The 16,005-nt window shown below is 49.5% G+C and overlaps 7 protein-coding genes across 7 annotated transcripts; 5 read left to right on the plus strand and 2 right to left on the minus strand.

Moving 5' to 3' along the window:
* Positions 1-696: 696 nt before the first annotated feature.
* N7511_011434 (uncharacterized protein) lies at positions 697-1,422 on the plus strand (the record flags this gene model as incomplete). Its single annotated transcript, XM_057133811.1, has 1 exon — positions 697-1,422. One exon carries the CDS (start codon positions 697-699, stop codon positions 1,420-1,422), a length of 726 nt encoding a protein of 241 aa, XP_056978481.1.
* A 782-nt stretch (positions 1,423-2,204) lies between these two features.
* On the plus strand, positions 2,205-2,772 carry N7511_011435 (uncharacterized protein; the record flags this gene model as incomplete). The annotated part of the gene is made up of 2 exons (XM_057133812.1): positions 2,205-2,338; positions 2,412-2,772. The coding sequence occupies 2 exons, from the start codon at positions 2,205-2,207 to the stop codon at positions 2,770-2,772; spliced, it is 495 nt and encodes a 164-aa protein (XP_056978482.1).
* A 355-nt stretch (positions 2,773-3,127) lies between these two features.
* On the plus strand, positions 3,128-5,331 carry N7511_011436 (uncharacterized protein; the record flags this gene model as incomplete). Its single annotated transcript, XM_057133813.1, has 6 exons — positions 3,128-3,284; positions 3,338-3,606; positions 3,657-3,923; positions 3,975-5,018; positions 5,074-5,187; positions 5,236-5,331. 6 exons carry the CDS (start codon positions 3,128-3,130, stop codon positions 5,329-5,331), a joined length of 1,947 nt encoding a protein of 648 aa, XP_056978483.1.
* A 689-nt stretch (positions 5,332-6,020) lies between these two features.
* On the plus strand, positions 6,021-7,363 carry N7511_011437 (putative endo-arabinanase; the record flags this gene model as incomplete). Its single annotated transcript, XM_057133814.1, has 4 exons — positions 6,021-6,862; positions 6,911-7,089; positions 7,145-7,173; positions 7,301-7,363. The coding sequence occupies 4 exons, from the start codon at positions 6,021-6,023 to the stop codon at positions 7,361-7,363; spliced, it is 1,113 nt and encodes a 370-aa protein (XP_056978484.1).
* A 606-nt stretch (positions 7,364-7,969) lies between these two features.
* Positions 7,970-9,340, minus strand: N7511_011438 (uncharacterized protein; the record flags this gene model as incomplete). The annotated part of the gene is made up of 1 exon (XM_057133815.1): positions 7,970-9,340. One exon carries the CDS (start codon positions 9,338-9,340, stop codon positions 7,970-7,972), a length of 1,371 nt encoding a protein of 456 aa, XP_056978485.1.
* Positions 9,341-9,488: 148 nt separating this feature from the next.
* N7511_011439 (uncharacterized protein) lies at positions 9,489-14,732 on the minus strand (the record flags this gene model as incomplete). Its single annotated transcript, XM_057133816.1, has 6 exons — positions 9,489-10,313; positions 10,388-11,022; positions 11,075-11,215; positions 11,264-13,525; positions 13,580-14,487; positions 14,542-14,732. The coding sequence occupies 6 exons, from the start codon at positions 14,730-14,732 to the stop codon at positions 9,489-9,491; spliced, it is 4,962 nt and encodes a 1,653-aa protein (XP_056978486.1).
* A 251-nt stretch (positions 14,733-14,983) lies between these two features.
* N7511_011440 (protein transporter TIM23) lies at positions 14,984-15,648 on the plus strand (the record flags this gene model as incomplete). Its single annotated transcript, XM_057133817.1, has 2 exons — positions 14,984-15,568; positions 15,625-15,648. 2 exons carry the CDS (start codon positions 14,984-14,986, stop codon positions 15,646-15,648), a joined length of 609 nt encoding a protein of 202 aa, XP_056978487.1.
* Positions 15,649-16,005: the final 357 nt, after the last annotated feature.

Genomic DNA, 16,005 nt, shown 5'->3' on the forward strand with positions numbered 1-16,005 from the left:
GTGGGTTTCTGATTTTTTTGGACGACATCAGTCGTCTTGATCAGCTTGATGGGTCCTGAGATGTGTGCGAACCAGTTTCTTTCATAGTTGTTGGTGTATCTTGTATCTTATGGCATATTACCACTCAGATGAGGCAATTACATTAACTTGAACTATTAACTTGATCCTGTTTGTATGACTTTGTAGATTGCATGAGTTCGTTCCTAGTTGGCGTCCAACACTTGACTTAACCTCAGCCTGTCGATGAAATCTCACGAAATGCAAATGTCTTTCTTTTTCACAGATGACCACAACATCCAATGGCATCTAATGCTATCCTATGCTCAGTTGGAGGTGGTCGAGTCTATCGAGTGTGTTCCTTCCCTTAGGGCTACGATGTTGACCACCTCCATCTCGGCTTGTTCAACGATTATGTCCTCGTCTTGCCTCATCTCACGACTCATCTAATGCTTTGGTCTGACGCCTTTCCTTTCCCTCTTGTAAACAACAGACTGATGCATGATGATCTCAGCAATTTCAACCACCGAGCTAGCTCTCTTTTCAAATCCCCCACCAGCGTCTCAGCATCTTCCGAGATTCCTTTTTCCACATTGGCCTGTTAGAGATATCCAGGATCGATATCTCCCCAGTCAAACACTAGAGGAGAGACAACAGAACCAACGTCTTGAGAATCATCGCAGGAGACTCCTCGCATCTATGACACGATCTTCATCTAACAGACTCAGGTCCCCTAGTCCCACCCGCCCACAGTCTATTCGACAACGTGCTACCAACTTGAGTGAGGGCGAAATCAGTGTGCTTGACCTTGGTCCTAGTCTACAGACGACCCCGACTCCGTCCTCTCGAATCCGTCGCAATACAGGCTTACTGAGTGAAAATTCTGCGTTACGCGCTGCTCTTGATAGTCTGGCGACGGATGATACCAGAAATGAACGACGACTACACACTGAGGACCTGGAATCGGAGGTTGTCAGCTCGACCAGTGGAGACATACCAAACCCACATCCTTTCAGCCAACGCGAGCGCCGCCAGAATACCACGATTGCTCGCAGTCTTGCCCCCGACCCTCTGATCCGTCGACCTGGTCGACAACTTCGTGATAGCCGAGTTGCTTCCTCCGGTGATATTCAGGGCCTTGGCCATAGTTATGGATATGGGTATGGTTATTCAATACAGGACAACCAGCTTCACTTCTCCGATGAGCCCAACAATCACATCATGGCCCAGTCTGTTCCTCACTCTCCGCGATCACCTCCTGCGCCCCTTCGTCGGGTACTTTACTCGACAAACTACTACTCTGTCCTCGGCCCGGACCACTCAAGCTTGCGTAACGTTGAGCAGGCAAACAATTCAACTCCAGGTGATAGGTGGACAACTTCCCAAGATGGGGATGAGGATTGTCGGCAGTCACGCACTCGGTAAAATTCGTGCAAATCCAGGTTGTTTGTAGCGAAATAACGGAAACTATTGTTAATCACAGTGCTTGCAATGACATTGGGTTATTTGAGCATTGCCTGAGGAATATGCATGGGAAACTTTTGTCATCACTTGGAGAAGAGACGTTTATCTTTGCTAGTTAGCATTACTGAGCAGTTCAACAACCAACATACTAGCATTTCCTTTTCGACTACTCTCGTCTTCAACCCCCTTTTGTCTCAGTCACTGGTACAAATACAGCATCTTTGTGTTGGAAGTTGGCCATTGGTAACTAAATATAGCACAATCCTAGTCAACTGGTTCTTCGGCTCTTCTGTCTATAATTCGCCAAATTAATTGAGACCCTATGGTACTTCATAGTGCCTAAGTAAAGTTCAGCTCCCTTGATTCAGACGACTCATCAGCTTCCTATTTTGTATCTCATCTCAGACAGTGGCCATGAGACGGGGTCTATGCTAAGCATTCTCACTTCCAGGGTTCCTCAGCCACAAATAAGCTTGCCAGGTGCCATAGTCAACAGGTCATGTTTCAAGTGTCAGATTATAGTCTCCCCCAGGTCCCAAAATAGACTTTAATACGAGAATTCCCGGTAGAAGCCGGTAGAAATGGCACTCTATAGCTGTATTGGTCGATTGTCGGCAAATCCCGCATGTCTCAAAACTTGACCCTGAATTTTTGTCTCTCTATATAAACGATCTACTTCTTCACTTGACTCTGTATAAATTTCACATATAATTCACTTGCAACCTATTTTTCAAGACGTCAACATGGCTCTCTCAGCATGCAACGTTGTGACAAATCCCTCTTTTGAAACCGGCGTCCTGAACCCGTGGCATGCATCTGCTGTCGACGTCGCCAAGATCAGCAATGGCACAACTGCCTACAGTGGTGAATATTATCTGTAAGGAACTCCTGATCTATAGCATTTCAATTTGCTCATGATCACTCTGAACATCTGCTAATCGATTACCCAGTAACCTTCAAACTGCAGTGGGAAACCGGGGAAACACAATCTCGCAGTCCCTGCAGCACCTCAAGCCACGATCCAAGTATGACTTCAGTGCACAGGTACAGGTGCCGTCGCCGTCCGGTTCATCGTACTGCTCCGTGTATGTCTACTCGGGCAAGAACGCGACGGTCGGCGCCATTGCTTCGGCACAGTTATTCAACTTTGGAGAATGGACAGGGATTAGCGGAAGCTATATTCCCAGAAGAGATCATGACGTTTTGAACATTGTGGCTGCTTGTGACTCGGAGGATTCATCCGTGACGGGCAATGTGCTGATTGACAACGTTAGCTTGATATCTGAGAAGTGTGGATGGGCTTCGGACTAGGTTCTTGTGTCATTCTTCTGTGTCTTGTGTATGAATTGTTAGGTGACTTGTCAAATTCCAATTAATGTTATATGGCTGGGTTGTCCAAAAATAGAGAAAAGCGTAAATGGCAAGTTGTATATATCTTGCGACGGGCTATTAAACTCAAACCAGGGATGAGCTCAAATGGCTATGAAGCTGCAGTCCAAGTAAGTCTCATTGATCCACATCTATTGGAAGTCAATACTGGAAAGTATCCCATGTAAACGCGACAAAAGTCGACGTTGAACAGTTGAAGTATGCAAAATATAGTTCCCATCTGGGCAGGTTCCAGCCCCCATGACGTAATCGCAACACCGCCTTCACCAGCCACACGATGACCTTCCCCCCGCAGATCCCCCAGGCACAGCTCTTTCTCCAAGTTCCAGCACTCAGCATCATGTGGAACGACGAGGATAACAACCCCTATGGGGCCTTTGATCAGCATCAGTCGCATCTTTCTGACTCTCTCCACTCCGCTGCGTTGTCTCCACGTAAGGCCCTCTAATCAGTCTGCCTGGGGAAAACTGTCTCTCACATCGCTCAGCTCTCTATGCACAGGATTCCACTCCTCCATCAAGCCGCGACTCTAACCAAGATCCACCTGAATATATCACTAATCCGGAAGATCTCAGCGATCCTGAGGATGAGGTTGAATACGGAGCCGCGAGCCAACAATACCCCCGGAAGAGTGTCTACGACAGCCGGATTGAGCAGATTCTCTATGAAAATCCGGAGATGCCAATTCTGATTACCGACGCGGGAAAGAACCATGAGAGCGGTGGGGGGTTTATTGTTTACACTATCCGGACTGCGGTAGGATGATGGTATTCGGAGAGTATTCGTGCTGTACTGAGTGATGACAGGACCTGGAAGTGCGCCGCCGATACTCCGAGTTTGCATCTTTACGACAAACCCTCGTTAATTTGCATCCCACTCTTGTTGTTCCGCCTATCCCTGAGAAGCATAGCATGGCGGACTATGCGGCCAAGCCCACCAAGGCCAAGGAAGACACAGCCATTATCGACCTTCGGAAGCGCATGTTGAGTGTCTTCCTCAACCGATGCAGACGAATGAAAGAAATCCGGGAAGATGGGGTGTGGTGGAGGTTCCTCGACCCGAACGTCAGCTGGGTACGTTGCACTGGGATCCTTGCAGCCAGTCACTAATTCATGTTCATGCAGAGTGAGGTCTTAGGTTCGCACCCCGCATCATCAGTTCCGAAAAATAATCTCAAAGCGCCGCCTCTTGATCCTGCCAACCCGACACCGGCCCATGGATGGTTGCCAGTCCCATCTTCATCCGCAAAGCTCAAGCCCAGCGGCGGGGTTGTGACATCGACCGGAGGTCCAGCATCGCCTTCTTCAGCCGAACCAGAGGGTCCTCCGCCCTCATTCCCAGGGCCCGAAGTTCTTGGGCGTTTCCCTCCCGAGTCGCGGAAGCTTAGCGAACCGGAGTTGGATCCATACTTTATCAATTTCGAAGCATCTACGCGCGAGCTGGAACTTCTGCTGCAGGGAAATATAGAAAAAGTCAATCGTCGCACTCTTTCCCATTTGTCCTCCCTTTCAGCCGACCTTATGGAATTAGGAGCTCGTTACAACGGATTTTCGCTCTCCGAGCAGTCGCCAACGGTGGCTGCTGCCATTGAGAGGATCGGACAAGCTGCTGATACTTCATATATTGAAACCGAAGAATTGTCATCGGCTTTAAGTGCAAACTTCGCGGAACCCATGCGAGAGAGCGCACAGTTCGCAAGTGTAGTTCGCGGTGTTTTGCGATACCGCGTGCTCAAGCGGGTGCAACAAGAGATGACACGAGATGAGTTGGCCAAGAAGAAGACTCTTCTTGATTCACTGGAGCGCAGTGAGCTAGAGGCCAAGCGCATTGAGCAATATCTCAACCGCACTACGCACCAGACCGGTGGTACCAAGCCCCGTTCTCTGTCGACCTCATCCGCAGTCAGCAGCGAGACTGGTCATGAGTCTTCCGCCGACTCTCAATTTCCCCCTACGCATGACGACTCTTATGGCCACCCACCTGCATCTCAGAGCGGAGGAGCCAAGTCGCCGTCAGCATCTCCTGCACACCGCAAGACTTCAAGTGGGAACTTTGTGACCAACAAAATATTCGGTCGCATTAGTCATGCTATTCACGGGTTTGCTGATGTGGACCCGGAACGAACACGTCGAGACCAGATCGGAAAGACGAAAGAAAGTCTTATTCAGGTATGTACTCGGGTGGAGATGTTTCAGATGCTTCCAGAACTAATAGAAGAGCCAGTTGGAGCAAGCATTGGAGGTTTCCGAAAAGGACGTCCAGGACGCCAGCGCCGGCGTTCTCCAAGACCTCAAACGCTTCCAGAAGGATAAAGAAGCTGATCTGCGGCGGTACATGGTATGTACAGCGACGGCCCGGATCTCCACTTGTACTGACATTTCTTAGGTTGCATATGGCCGTTGCCACTTGGACTGGGCGCGGAAGAATCTAGAGACCTGGACTGAGGCCCGAGACGAGGTGGACAAGATTGTGGCTCGGTAAACCGTGTATACTTCAAGTTCTGGCGCTGGAGTTTTAGGGGTGGGAATTATGATCTAGCTTCAATGGAGCATACATAAGTTCAGTATATATGCAGCGCAAGACACGTAGAACACATCTGCCATATCTCCCACCCTTAGGGCTGTCAACTCTGTTCTCGGGGAATGAGGGCACATTCCACTTGGCCCGTGTGGAGCTGCTCCTTCATCTTCCCCTTCGCCCTCCCCTTCACCTTCATCGTTTCACCTCCTTGCTTCAGTTAACCCACTCTGCATAGACTGCAGTAACTCAAAATAATACCAAAGTCAAATTTAAGCCCGCATCTCTATGCATCACAGATAATCTCCAACTTTGACTTGAAATCCTTCCGCATTCGTCAATGCCAAGACATCAACATCAACATCAACGTCAACGTCAATCTTAGGAACTGGCATTCCACACCTTGCAGGCATGCCCCTCGGTGGACATTTTGCTCCGCATCCCTCTGGACCCCTCTGGTGCTTACCCCCACCCTCGAAGGGTGGCGACCGCCGTGCGTCGACTGAAAACGATGTGTGCCTGGATCCATTGCAAGGATGATCGTCAGGGCCAGTCACTTATCACGGCCGGAGATTCCACCTGGGGACCATGAAAATCCTCAACTGTGTTCTCTTCGGTCTCTTTTGGCACAGTTCCCTCGACGTTGGATTAAGATGCTCGCCCTCCTCGGTCTCGTTGGTTTCTTCTCTGTCGGTCTCGGCGTGAGTATCAATGCTAGAGACCAAAACTTTGCGAACGGTCAAAAGCTCGAGGATCTTGACCTGGCCGTGAGCCAATTCCCTCCTTCGCGCCAGACTCAGCAACATACACATGATCCTACTATCCTTCGCGTCGGCGATGAATACTATCTTTACAATGTTGGCGAACATATCTTCATTCATACTGCCCCCAGCATGGCTGGCCCATGGAAGCATGTTGGTAATTTGCTCGATGCCAACAGTGTAATTCCGAAGGGTGACCGGGCTGCACCCTGGGCCCCGACTGTCATCGAGGTGGATGGCACATACTATTGCTATTACAGTGTCAGCAAGGCTGGCTGCCGGGATAGTGCTGTGGGAGTTGCTACTTCCAACTCTCCAGGCCCTGGCAACTGGTTTGACCACGGCATTGTCATTCAAACTGGTACGGGAAATGGCTCGGACATTGAGCCATACACATTTTCCAATGCCATTGATCCTGCGACGTTAATTACCCCCGAGGGTGATGCTTATCTGACATTTGGAAGCTACTGGAACGGTATCTTCCAAATTCCTCTCGGCAAAGATTTGATTTCGCCGGTCAGCACCACGGAACCCGATGCCCGTCAATTGGCATGGGAGCCCAAGTCTCTCGGCATGCCGAGCCGGTTGGCCAATAACATCTGTGGTGACCCGACTGGTCCTCATGCTATCGAAGGTGCCTTCACTTCTTATAATGATGGGTGGTATTATCTGTGGTATAGCCATGGCTTCTGCTGCAACTTGAAGAAAGACAACCTGCCGCCTGCTGGTCAAGAGTATGTTCTCGTCGCCTCTCCTCGTGACTAATACTAACCATGTGGTAGATATTCCATTCGAGTCGGACGGTCCCAGAGCCCCCGTGGCCCATTCTTTGACAGATCTGGTATCGACCTTGTCAACGGCGGCGGTGAAATTGTCTATGGCTCGAATGGAGACACCTACGCTCCAGGTGGCCAAGGGGTTATGCGCGATGGGGGTCAAGATGTCCTCTACTACCATTACTGTGAGTTTCCAATTAGAAACATACTTGATATGAAATCACACTGACTTCTTCACAGTAAACAAGACCGTCGGCATTGCATTCTCGGTAAGCTCCCACTCCGGCAGGCTTGTAGATCGTGATGTTCGCGATCTCTGCACCCCTGACGATCCTCCTTCATTCTCCCTTCCACCTGCTTCCATGTCACAGGGATCTGATCTAACACACATCCCAGGATGCCTTCCTTGGCTTTAACCCTCTCAACTATGTTGACGGATGGCCTGTCGCTCAGGCTTGATCGCCCATATCATGCCCTTGTTTACTCGTTGTCTGCGGCTTTTCGGATTTCAAGACTCGATACATCTATAGACTAATAACCCGCGACCCTCCTTCACCCCTTTCGATCTTCGAGCATGGACCGCTCGGGTTCTGCACATTTCGCGTTTTCGCTGTCGACATATTTGTTTTACGTTATTATAGATCTGGTCTCATTTTGGGGATTGCACATACTGGCTGTTCTGGCTAAAGGCGTTTGTCTGCATTCTGCGTCTAGATCTTGGGACTTGAAATAGTTCCCTTTTTTATATTAGACGGTTGGTCTTATTGGCGTTGTGATTTATCATGCCAAATACATACTGCTTTGCCTTTTGTCGAACCTACTCGAAGCCATGTAAGAACGAACTCGTCTATTGATTTAGGGTAAACCAGTATGAAATCTGTCACAGCCCCCGACGACATAGCCGACGAGATAGGGCTAATAGCATAGAACTTTTGGAAATATCATATGAATCTGTCTTATCCGTATTCCCATACCTCAACACCCACAAGTCATCCCATCGTCGAGGATGGTTGCTTGGTCGTCAAGATTCGGTGAATAACGCTTGCTTCGCTTGAATCCTGATAGCTACCAGGCTGTGTTGTCATCCTTTCGGTTTTGTTCTCGTCCACGGCGATCACTGCGATTCCTGTCTCTGTTTTGTCGATTGTCATCTTCACTCCATGCCCCATTGTGATTGTTGTGAGAGTTCCTTTCCCATTCATCTGCGGTATGTTTGTCGCTCCAGGCCCCATTGTTTTGCTTGGGCTCATTCTCGTGGTTGTCCCAGTCGTTGCCATGACTTGATTGGCCCCATGCTGTCCGTTGAGAGCCTCGGTTCTTGTTCTTGTTCGAGTGATGATTCTGCCAGTTGTCGTTCGATCGATTGATTGCGCTTCGGGGTTGAGATCTGCTCCTGTGATGGCCGTTGCCATTGCCATTGCCCCATCCTTCACTATTTCCACCGTCATTTCCCTGATGGTTTCCATGATCGGCACCGTCATTCGACCACCCAGAATTATGGTGATTTGAGTGGCCAGTATGATGCTCTTGGTTGTTGGGCTCTGGCTGTGCTTGTACCCAGCTTGAGGTCTGCTGTCTGTGAGAGTTGTTCACAGAGCCATTGTGATAGCTCCGATCAGAGTGATGGCCATTGCCATTCTTCTTGTTCCTGTTGCGCTGGCGGTTGCTGCATTTTTTTCCATTGTTTTGATTTGCCCAGCCTTCATCCTGAGAATTGTGATTCTTGTCATGTTCATTGCCCCAAGCACTTCCTTGGTTGTTGTTACTGTTGTTGTTGCCCCAATCTTGAGTCTTTTTGTCTTGATCTCGCTGAGACTCATGTCCGCTGTCCTGGTTCTTTTGGTGTTGTCTATCGTCCCAATTGCTATTTTCTGGCTGCGTATCCCAACCGCCAGGTTGATTCTCTTGGCCATGTTGTGACCCCTTGCCCTTGTGGCTTTTACTGTTCGACTGAGGTTGATTATCTTGCTGCTGCTTCTTCTTCTTCTTCTTCTTCTTCTTCTCCTGGGCTCGCTGCCGTTTTAGTTGTCTCTTTGATAGTGGGTTCGCGGGTTTCTGGGCCGGCTTCTTGGAGGGATTTGGGGAAGAATTAGGTACGATTCGGTTGGGGCCTTCGAGATGTTGGTCAGAATGTGGGCGACCTTTGTGTTGACCCGGATGGTAAACGTACTCTGGGGAGCGCAGTGGAATGGAGTCGGAAGCTTTGGGGCGACACCACCCTGCGTTGACATACTTCGGGACCCATACAGGACCTCTGAGATGACCTCGCTCGGCATCGTTGTGTTCAGCCCGATCCCGATTGATTCTGGCTATCCACTGCCCTTCTGCCAGTCCCTTTCTCACGTGCCTGGCGTACCAAAGCCAGGCCAAACAGGCGAGACCCGGGGCAAGGAGCCCAACAGTAAGCAAAATTGCGATCAAAGCGTTGGTCTGCATTGTCGAAAGAGCCAAGAAAGAGCTGCTATGGAGGGAGAAAGAGAGAAGCAGAGGGAAGTTGTCAACGTGCACAAGAGTTGAGGCGAGAAAAGATGAAAAGGGAAGGAGCAGACTAGACATGAATTGGGATTCTGATATTCGGTTCGATCTATGAAATATTCGGTAGGCTACGCTGGATTCTTGACAGCCAGTCTCCATGCACAGATGCCGCTCGACCCGCAGTGAGAAGCAACACCAGAGAATGAGTGATTTCTTTAGGATCAACCATACCCTGTGGCCCCGAGAAGTCCGGAGATGTCAGAGCTGAAGCAATCGCAATAACTCGATACCCAAGAGTAAAGGCCTCGGGGGTTGAAACCCAACCCATTAGTCCATCTTGACCATCTTTCTCCTTGAGAAGACTGGCCATGTATGTCAAACCCTCGGAAGCCCATATCGAGATCTGTTGCAATGAAGTCCTCTGGAACGCCGACTGCTGCAAGTGAGTCAGACCCTGAGACCAGACCTCAGCTTCGCGTATCTCATCAATAAATAGGTTCTGCTTTTCTTCCACAAAGAGAACAGTACTTTCCTGTCGATACTCGGCAAGCAAGTTGGCCACTGGGGCGAGGCGGGTTTTGTTGTCAGATGCGCTGAGTCGGGGCTGTTGCCCTGTCAGATAAAGAAGAACCTGCTGTCCCAGCAGTGTAGAGTCCGAATAGCTCGCGACGATGAACTGTGCAAGAAGCGCACTCGCGTTCAAAGGTGCCAGAGTAACATCGGCATCAGGGGAGACAAAAGAGTGAGATAACACCCAAGAGGCAGTCGACGCAGACATGTCACGCAGCTCCTCGTCATCGTCATTGAGCATGTCATATAGAACTAGATAGGTGTTCAATAACACTGGGTCAACGCGAGGCTTGGCACCTGAAGGGCGGAGAGCCCGTGCAAAACTGCCAACAGAGGCGACTGCTGCAAAACGAGTGGTAAATTCCTGCAAGCAAGTTGATAATTAGCAGTGGTCAAGAATATTTCGACATTGAACAAAAGCTCAAAGCCGGAACTTACAGTCTCTTCACTTAAGGCAGAACACAGTTTGACAGTCCAATTGTGAATGTCCTTCTCGAAGGAGACGGAGGCACTTTCTCGATCAAAGGCCAATCGAATAGCCAGCAGGCAACCTCGAAGCCGAAGCTCGGCGTCTGTTGCTTCGCGATTCCAGGTCTCAATATCTGTCTCAGGGCGGAACTCGTTCGCGATAGCCTCCCAAGGAAGATCAAGCCGAGAAACATCATCAAACTGGGAAGCCATTGTCTTCTCCAAGATTGAGGCTAAATTAGATGCGGCCATTGTCCGCACATATGGCGGGCTATCGCCAAGAACCACCGAAGTATACAGGTCAGCCAAGGGCTTTTGATACCTTTCATCTGTGACAATCTGTTCATTGAGTCTTTCGGTAATCCAGCGAACAGCATCGGAATCAAACTGCGACACTCCGTTGAAGAATACTAGAAGCTCTTGTGTCTGCCCCGAAACAAGGAGCTTCATCGTTGTGCACCAAGCTAGTGCTCTTCTGAGAAGAGCGGATGATCGAGTAGCACTGGCCAGATTCCACCCTGACTGAGAAGCATCGAAGACAAACGTCAAAATTCCATCGAGATCGTGAGCTTCATACATTTCGTTGATGAAAGGAATAACCATGGCTGTTATCATGTTATTATAGAACTTGCTCAACAGTTTTTAAACTTGACTTACCCTCGCTGTGGCCTTCGATAGCCCGCCCCAAAGTTTCCACTAATATCTCAACGAGCTCTGCTGCCACGGTCGGTGACTTTCCAACATGGAATAGCGCTTTCAGCACAGTGCGCAGAGTAGAGAGAAGTCCATCAAGGTTTGCTGAGAATTATTAGCGCCCTGTCATCGAGAGAATTGGGTTATACATACAAGTCCAGAAGGCATCGGTACTAGCTGCATATCGGCGAAGAGCATACCGCACACACATAGCAACTCCGTGCACATAATTCTCAGTGATGTTGGATGGAAGAGCAACAAGCTCACGCAAAGTTTGGGGGATGTTTGTACGTGAAAGGAGCGAAGCATATACACGAGCTGCGTGCTCTCTGACTCCCCAAACAGGGCTGCTCAGGTGTGCAATGACCAAGTCACGCAGCATCTCATCAGTGCCATCATTGCTGGGAACCTTATCACCAACCAGTTCAAGTGCAGGGAACACCCGTTCGGTGATGATTTCAGTGCCCTCCGCTGCTTCTCCTTGTGTGGTCGTGAGAAGACCAGAGAGCAATTCCAATAGGCCTGGGTACTTAGGGAATGCAATTCTAGATCCAGGTTCCGATCCAGAGCTGCCTCCAAATCCAGGCCCAGCACCGGGGATAGCGCGACACATTTTTGTAAGCAGGGCACGGAAGAGCATCAAACCCGAATTTCGAAGTGCCCAGATTGGTGATCCCAGACGTTCGGCAGACAGCGTCAATGCCTTCATGATAAAAGGCTCTGTGTACGGACCAAGCTTCGCGTTTGTAAAGATATCCTTCAGACAGTTCATTGCATGAACTTGGGGGAGTTCCAAGTACTGTCTTTCCTTGTCGTACTGCACAGGGAGGTATGAAATTCTATGGAGCTCTTCTAAAGCTTCCTTGAAGAATGGGGTTCCGGGATCCGAAGCAACAATTCCCGTCACGAGTGCAGGCAATCCAGCAGACCGGCGAGTAAGTTTCGATGCAGAATCGAAGATGGTCGATTTAGCCTCTTGGTACCAACTCCGAGGAAGCTCTCGAATTGACGGATCTTTCGCGGAGCTGCATCTCTGACAACATGTGGCAAATGTCTGTGACACGTTTGAAAATGCACCTCTGTGGCGGAGCTCAGCCAGTTGTGTGAAGCTCGCACCTCCGATCTTTGCAAAATCTGCGCGCTTGAGTCCGTCATCTCCGCTAGGTCCATAGCTAGTATTGACTAATGTGGCGTGGAGGAGAAGGGTCGATTCACGAAGGGATCTCCAAGAGTAGGAGAGAACATCCTTGGGGCCGACATTGAGTTCTTCAGTTGGCTCATCCGAATGACCCTCGGGAGAATCGATGCACAGTACAGGCTTTGCTTCCAACCAGATTCTATCACAGATTGAAACAATTCGTTCATGAACCGACTTCCAAGCGGCAGATCCTGACTCGTCTGAGATCAGAGTGTGGAAGTTTGGCATAAGAACGATGAGTCTCAGACCAGATGTATAGCCGTGAAGAGGAGCTTCACGAATTCCAGAATTGAAAAGGCCATTTGTGCTCGACAAGCGCTCCTCGAGCTTGGTCAAAAGCGCATCAACCACAGAAGCCTTGGTAGACCACCAGTTTGTAGCCGCCTTGCCAGAGTTTCCCGGAAGTGCCGCAGCAAAGATGATATGGTATAAACGTGCAACAGTATCTGCATGATCGGCTCTGCTAGTATTGCTTGCAAGGCTCTCTGCTCGGGCAACAGCATCTGTCAGCCTCATTGCTACGGTGTAATCTTGAGCGTTGGTGTCCATTCCATTCAATAGAATTTCCCGAGGACAAAGACTGAGGATCGAAAGAGAAGTCTGGCGTACTTCTTCAAACGGATCCATAAGAAGATCAATCAACAGCCGAAGTAAGTGCGTATCAAAGACTTCCACCTGTACCTTCCATACGTTTTCAACTTCAGACTTTTGCGGCTTCGCCTCCGTGCGTGGATCAAGGCCCGAGTCCAGTAAAAGCTTCAGGGCCTTCAAGGCTGTGATATGGCGAGGATATGACGCATTCAAACGCAAATCACTTCCCAAGAACTGAATGTATTCCATTAAGAATTCTTTGGTTTCACTCTCATTCTTCACCTGTCCGGTAGTAGTTTTGTTTGCTGTGCTCTCGGTATTCGAAATAACGTCTTCATCCTTCACGATCCCTCCCTTGAGGCGAAGAATAAATCTTCGTGTCAGGCTGAGAATTTCACCTCGGGTATAGGCGTCTGATTCGGCATGCATTGAGGGCAAGCCTCGCAGTATGGCCTTGGTTGCTCCGACAGTAAATGGCTTGAGTGTGGAGAAGGCTGTGATGAGCAAGGATAGAGCGGCGATGCGGATATTCGCTTCGCGGTGAAGAAGGAAATTACCAATGACTTCGCTCTTCAAAAGTAAAAGATCACTCTGGTTGATCTTTGCTTTACTGGCATTGAGGATGTCTGAGAAGGATTAGCATGCTTTTGACTCTATTTCATTTCCACCGATTCACTCACAATCCTCGTGGACCAAATTAACCTTTTTGCCAACTTGTAGAGCAGCGAACAAGAGCATATACTCTGCTTCAGATTCATCACTCATATCACCTCTGAGGAGACTCTGGACAGGCAAGGTCTCAAGAAAAGTCCTAAAACCGCTGGGGTCTATGGTAAACAATGGCTGCAATAGCCTATTTGATAGGTCTTCCAGGCTTTCCTCGCTTTGCAAGATCATCCTTCTTACAGGGGCCACCCAGATATCAGATAGCTTTTGGGCCGATGTTTCGGGTTTCATCTTCTGTATCAAGACGGAAATTAGATTACCGGCTGACGCTGCCATGGTTCTGTTGTTTGTCTGAGTCAACAGCCCCAGCACGAATATTCTGGCTGCTAATTCATCGGACATTTCTGACGAGCCAGGTTGATCTTGCAGAGCTTCACGATGCTCGGCAAAAACAGTAGTCCACTTTTCTGGGTTCTTCTCTAACCAACTTCGAACGGAAGAGATGAACTCGGACGGCAAGAAAGCGCCCTTGCGAATGAACATCTCGAGAAAGACTAAGCTGCCCTTGAGGCATGATTGGGGCTCCCCAAGCACGATACTAGGAATGATCGCTTCAATGATTGCCAATTGAATGACTTGCCGTGGCTCTCCTTGATGGCGTTTAGCTAAAATAGTCGTGATTGAGCCCAATAACTGCTTGATATGCTTTGGCTTGGCATCTTCATAGCGAGTCAAGCAGATATCGAAGATTGACAACCAGAGCTCCACTGAAAGAGCCAATTGCTTAGTTGCCTCACATTTGGAGTTTGTGGCAGCATCAATGAAGGCAGAGCCCGCATTGTAAGCCTCTGCTGAATGGGGTGGTGACAAAGAAGGACTGGACAATGTCTGAAGCAAGGACTGCCACACCCGATTCACCTGACTAGAAATCAAATTGTCAGATCATGTTTTGCTTGTCCGCTTGCACATCACTTACTCGGTCTCTTGGCATGTCAGTGTGAATTTCACCAATGGACCTTTGGCGATCTCTCGGAGGGTTTTCTCCGACAAAAATTGAGCATTCTGTGCAATGGCGTCCATATCAATGGACGCGCCTTGTAGACGGGATATCTCAGCTGCCATAACCAGGTCGATGCCACATTCCCCGGGTCTTGACTCTGGGATCATGGCTTATGGTCAAGAGATATTAATTTTCTTCGATGCTCCCCGCGATGCCTGAGGCTCTAATCAGTGAACTTCCATATCGGTACTAGCGCTCTCCGGCCAACCGCCATCCACGTGACCTGAGTCACGGGACCGAAGTTTTTGCTGGCTCCGATGGCCAGTGGAGCTGCGAACACAGGGTCATCACCTCTCTTTCTCTTATCCCTTCCGTTCTCTAACCTTTATCCCCCTAATTCATCTATACCTCCCTCACGATGTCCATCTGGGACTCCCTTGGCGGTCGCAAGCAGAAGCAGCCTGAAGCCTACGATGCTTCGCAAGACGCCACATCCTTCCTCTCCGAGGTCGCAATCCCCGATCCTTCTCGCCTTCACCCTCTTGCTGGTTTGAACCAGGACACCCTCGACTATCTCTCCCTCGAAGACTCCGCCCTCGATGAACTCCCCGGCTCCCGATCAGTGTTGCCATCCCGTGGATGGTCAGACGACCTTTGTTATGGTGCCGGCACTACTTATCTCGTTGCACTCACTGCTGGAGGCGCATGGGGATTGGCAGAAGGATTGAATAAGACACCCTCCACGGCACCACCGAAGATTCGTCTGAACGGTGTCCTTAACTCCGTCACCCGCCGCGGTCCGTTCCTGGGGAACTCTGCCGGTGTTGTGGCTATGGTTTACAACGGTCTTAACTCTGGTCTTGGATATGTACGCGGCAAGCACGATGCTTCCAACAGCATTATTGCTGGTGCACTGAGCGGAATGGTCTTTAAGAGCACACGCGGTGTCAAGCCTATGATGATCTCTGGCGGCATCGTGGCTAGCATTGCTGGCGCCTGGACTGTATGTATCACTCTACCGTTTCATGCGACATGCGACATTCTCTAACCAACTTCTAGGTTACGCGACGGGCCTTCTTCTAGATTGCTGGCATGACCAGTTTTATCCTTTCGACTTCTCGATTCTCCGGTCTTCGGTTCAACGAATCTCCATACCCTCTCCGCCATCCATCAACGACATTGGCGGTTGACGATTAGCTACCAAACTCTGTCCTTCCACTGCGATGTATTACAACCATTTTCTTTTCTTTCCCGATCTCTTCACTCCGGCGCTCAAAGCATCCATATTTCGCATTTATGCGTGGGTTGGGAATGGGGTGTGCAACTGGGTTTGTACTTTGTATTTTTTCTGTGTACATAGAAAAGTCTCTTGCATACCTACGATTCATTGGCTATGGCGCTTATGTGTCTGTCAGTAACGTGTTAATGCTGCTCGTGACT

This window comes from Penicillium nucicola (genome assembly GCF_028828085.1).
Source record: "Penicillium nucicola strain IBT 29836 chromosome Unknown utg000014l, whole genome shotgun sequence".
Taxonomy (NCBI): domain Eukaryota; kingdom Fungi; phylum Ascomycota; class Eurotiomycetes; order Eurotiales; family Aspergillaceae; genus Penicillium; species Penicillium nucicola.